Source organism: Dendrobates tinctorius, unplaced genomic scaffold (assembly GCF_039654945.1).
Source record: "Dendrobates tinctorius isolate UK_male_01 unplaced genomic scaffold, ASM3965494v1 ptg000046l, whole genome shotgun sequence".
In the NCBI taxonomy this organism is placed as follows: domain Eukaryota; kingdom Metazoa; phylum Chordata; class Amphibia; order Anura; family Dendrobatidae; genus Dendrobates; species Dendrobates tinctorius.
In genome coordinates, this window is record NW_027361714.1 from 37,982,131 (window position 1) to 37,987,180 (window position 5,050).

A 5,050-nucleotide genomic window follows, 5' to 3' on the forward strand; every position below is an offset into this window, starting at 1 on the left:
CTATCTGGATAACTATTTGGCATGAGGGAGGGACCTCCTGAAAGTAGAAGTGAGAGATCTTCCAAATGTATGATACAGGGCCACCTGAGAGCCCTTACCAAACTCAGGTTTCTCGGCACCTGCTGGCATTCCGCTAATTGTCAGGGAGAGCCGCATAATGACATGGCGGTGGACATGGTGGTGGCAGGCAAAGTCCAAAATTCAAATGGACATATTTTAGCTGGCATTGTAAAGTGATGGGAAATATGTATTCGAATATCTTGCCAACTATTTGGCATGAGGGTGAGTTGTCCCAAATATAAGAGTGAGAGCCCTCACAAATGTTAAAGTAGAAAATGAAGCCAAAATGCTTCGTGTGAACATATGCTAAAGGGGAGGCATTTTTTTTAATTTGTATTATATACATGTAATTATGAAGGAGATGATGTTTCTTAGCATTTTTCTCTTTAAAAAAAATTTGGTTTGGTAGATCTTTTTAAAAATCCATAATACGGGCGCAATAGCCTGACAACATTATTCCCAGATACCAGTGAGTCAGAAAGGCATGCAGGCATCTTTTCCATGATGTTCCCATTTAGTTTTAGCTCTTTCACATCGATTTCAGCTTTTTTCCCATACCCCCAGGCCTGTTTGTTGGGTCCAGCAGAAAAATATTCAGCTTTCCCATTGACTTGCATTGGATTCGTTATTGGGTCTAGCAGAAAAATATTCAGCTTTCCCATTGACTTGCATTGGATTTGTTATTTGCTACGAATACACGGATATTAGAAATTATTTGTGAAGATTTTCCCGAATCTGAATATTTCACTATTCGATCACCATTAATAATTATTTTTTGAGGTTTTTTTTTTTCCTTGGCTATCTGACATTTATTTTGTGCATGAGAATGCGTGATAGACAGTTAGACATGCTGTATAATTGGACAGTGATCCAGACCTAGTCACAGAACAATGCAATACGAAGGGACATGATGAGGCCAAGACGCTGGCATCCTTACATTACTGTAGCTGTAAGAAATAAATTGTCAGTATGTCCAACACATTCTTCAAGCTATGACTTGAAATAAGTTGATAATTTTGGATTGATTTTAAGAATGCTATTGCAAATAAGTTACAAATGATAAGTAACATTATCCATTTTTACCTTAGGGTGCATGGGGTGAATAAGGTGTGCTGGAGCCCAATAAAAAAATTAGAAACTAACTAGCTCACCCAAAAGTAATTTGTTGGAGTTCGTGAATGTATAAATGGAGCTCATCTGCAGTAGATAATATTATCAGTTGAAAAAAAATGCACATTTACATCAGAGTTCTCGTAAAGCCTATTAGTTTCTTTATTACATGTATGTTTAAAATAATTCTGGAACTCAAAGAGGAGTTACATTTTTGTGCTCAAATTCCATTCCATATACTGTACACTGGAGAGTCTCAATGACCTAACTACTCCGGCAGAACACAGTGCTGCAAACTGGATACTGGTATCCATATAGTTGTCCCTGTATTTCTCCACTCTCTCCATGTTGATCCCAAATGAAGATTTTTCTATTTAATTATAATATTTTAATCTTAGCACTTGCAACATTTCTGTAAACTACATCTATAACTTATTACATTCTTCATGTTTGTTGAATTTTCAGGGATTATTGATATGTCCCATTGAAAATTTTGCGAAATACTACTTTTCAAGGGCACAAGAACAGAGATGAATGAATCCATTAATAAGTGTCATCTGGGAGTCAGCCTATAGGGAGTGAATCGCTACATAAAAGGCTGGAACTTCCTACCTAACATTCATTCCCTTATGCCTAGCTGGAGCTCCTTGAAAAGAATTGCAGGTAAAGTGTCTTGGCATTGAAATAAAATCATAATTTAGTCACTAATTAGAAGAATAAAACATAATAACCTTACATTGAGACAACTTTGAATATTTGCAGCATTACTGAACTATGGATATAATGTACAGTGGATTATACAGGTCTTTACCGTTCTTGTGTTTTCTGACATGAGAGAGGGGGCTGTGATATATTAATCACAATGAGAATTACATTTTCCAACATTTATACATCTTTGTCATTCATATGTTATTTTCATTTAAAGGGAACCTGTCAGTTGGTTCATTCTGCAGCATGAGTCAGAGACATGTTGTAAGATTGCAAGGCATGTCCTTCACTGAAATGATCTAGAAAAGTTAGCATACTTTGAAGATCTATCGGAGAAATAAAAATAGCCAAGACTAGTCCGACTCCATCCATGGCCAGCTTCCCCTCATAGTGTTCCAAGTGATCAACAGGTCTACGGCTATGTACATAAATAGGAGACCTGTAAATCAACTAGAGCGGTACGATAAGAAACCGGCCCGGAGATGGTGACTAAATGGGTCTCTTTATAGGGAGTTTCTACTAGTAAATATTGATGATTTATCCATAGGATCAGATCAGTGGGATCCAACATCCAAGACTTCCACCAATCCCAGAACACCACACATGTTCTGTCACACTGCTTTCAGGTGATACTGATCAACATCTCTTAATAAAGGGATTTCTGTGAGATAATAAATAAAAAAACCTTTAGGTTATATTGCCACGATGAGTTTTGGGAGAGTTTTTTTACTCTATAAAATTCAACTAACCTATTTTATTTAATGGGTGCACAAATGATGCAGAAAATCTGCAACATCAAAATCTCACTGTGGGGACGTAGCATTTATACAAATAAAATCAAATCGAGTTCTCTATAGCTATAAAACCCTGGCTATGTTGTATTACGCTCTGTTCTGTATTATATGAAACCTAAATGCAAAATAAAGATCTTCAGAGGAGATTGTCCAAAGCTGGCTATATGTCACATAAATGTACATTTCTTGACCAATAATATTCTAATATGCTAAGAAAAGTTGGTAAATAATCAGTGTGATGTAATAGACGCTCCTCTATTATTTCCCAGTGGAGATGCTTTGACCAGCAGCTTATATATGGTAAATTATTAAACTGTGCTGTCAGAAAAGTATTCGTTAGCAAAGTTAAAATTCCCTGGATGCTTTTCCCTCCCCAACATATGGTGCTGTTAGCTCTCCTCACTGCTCAGAAATATACAATGGAACAGAGGACGGCGAGAAATACGGAAAATGCAGATGAATAAAAGACATCACTCTTGGTAACATATTACCTCCCACGGATATAGCTGTACTGTACTGATTTTCAGTAGGCTTACCGGGGAGTAGATGGGCTATAAAAAATTTTGGGAGCATAATTCTGTATAAGGAATGCTACATAAACTGAAGCTTCAAATAAAGTCTATGATTCGCGTACAAGTTATACTATCGGTTTGGAGCCCTGAACTAGTGAAATTTTTCCCTTTTCCAACCAATATTCCCACATAGAAGGGAGATGACAACTAAAAGAAATAAGGGATTGTGTGTTCACTGATGGTTTTAGCAAACTAATGGTGGTTACTGGTATTGCAGGATCTCCCACAAATGACATCTTCGTCACATGTCCATCATGAGCTTGTATCTCAAAAACAGTCACGGTAACGCAAAAAATGTGAGATCCAACCCCCAGAAGTTTTCATAAGGTACTTTATTACTCTGTCACAATGTGTGTGTTTTATTTTTTACATGTATACTGTATGTAGGTCGTGTCTGTGTGCCATGTATGTATTGTTTGTGAAAGTAAATTACTAATTGTACTTTTTGTTCTCTGCAGTGATATGAAGCAATATGAACATGAATTCTTCTGGTTCGTGGAGTGAGCAGACCTCAAATCTTTGCTTTCACTTTCTCCACAATTCCTGTATTAGTAAAAAACGATCACTTTCTACTTATTGGGCTTTGTATATAGTCATGTCTGGAGCAGTTATCATCACAGTTTTAGGAAACCTCATGGTAATCATTTCAGTTGCTCATTTCAAGCAGCTCCATACTCCAACTAACTTCCTAATATTGTCCTTGGCTATTGCTGATTTCCTTGTTGGGCTGATGGTCATGCCATTTAGCATGGTGATATCTGTCACATCATGCTGGCATTTTGGGGACTTCTTTTGTAAGCTTCACAATTGTTTTGATATGATGTTTTGCACAAGTTCCATTTTTCATCTATTTTTCATTTCTGTAGACCGGTATTATGCAATTTGTCACCCTCTTCATTATCACAGGAAAATGTCAATCCCAGTGATATATTTACTTTTATTTGTGAGTTGGTCTGGGCCTTGCCTGTATTCTTTTGGCCTTATCCTTTCTGATATTCATGTAAAAGGCATCCAAAGCTATGTTGCTGCATTCTCATGCATTGGTTCTTGTACTCTGGTGCTAAACAAACTTTGGGGGACAATTTCTTCATTAATCTGTTTTTTTATTCCTGGCATTTGGATGATTGGCATTTATATTCATATTTTTTCCATTGCAAGAAAACAAGCTAAGATTGTATCTCATCACACAAATTCTCTGTGTGGGAAAAGGACAACCTTTAGCAAGATGTATGTAAATGTTGAAAACAAAGCGGCAAGGACATTAAGCCTAGTTATGGGTATTTTTATATTGTGCTGGTTGCCCTTCTTTATCGTTGCAGTCATTGATCCTTTCATGAATTACTCAACATCAGAAGATGTTTACAACACTGTTCTGTGGCTAGGGTATTTTAATTCTACTCTTAACCCAATAATATATGCTTTATTTTACCCATGGTTTAAAAAATCATTTGTATTTATAGTAACAGGTGGTATTTTTCATCAAAGTTCTTCTTCATTGAATGTTATGATTAATATATAATTTTATAGGATAAATCTCCTTATAATGTAATATAATAGTTTAAAAGATTTGTCCACTAGTTTATAAAGTTAATATTAATGGGTCAACGGTGGCGTAAGAAATATTTTATTTTATATATACAGTATATACAGTATATATATATATCTTGTTGAACGTAAGTAAAGCTTCTGATAAAGCGAATCTGTCACCCACCTGGATGATTTTAATCTATTACTATGGGCATACCCCCTTCCATCAGCATCACACTGACCTGTTCAGCATTGTAATACTGTGCCCTCCTATGGGCA

At 36.2% G+C, this 5,050-nt stretch overlaps 1 protein-coding gene across 1 annotated transcript; it reads left to right on the forward strand.

Moving 5' to 3' along the window:
- Positions 1 to 3,722: 3,722 nt before the first annotated feature.
- Positions 3,723 to 4,763, forward strand: LOC141089649 (trace amine-associated receptor 4-like). Its single transcript, XM_073576137.1, has one exon. It carries the CDS (start codon positions 3,723 to 3,725, stop codon positions 4,761 to 4,763), a length of 1,041 nt encoding a protein of 346 aa, XP_073432238.1.
- The last annotated feature ends 287 nt before the right edge of the window (positions 4,764 to 5,050 follow it).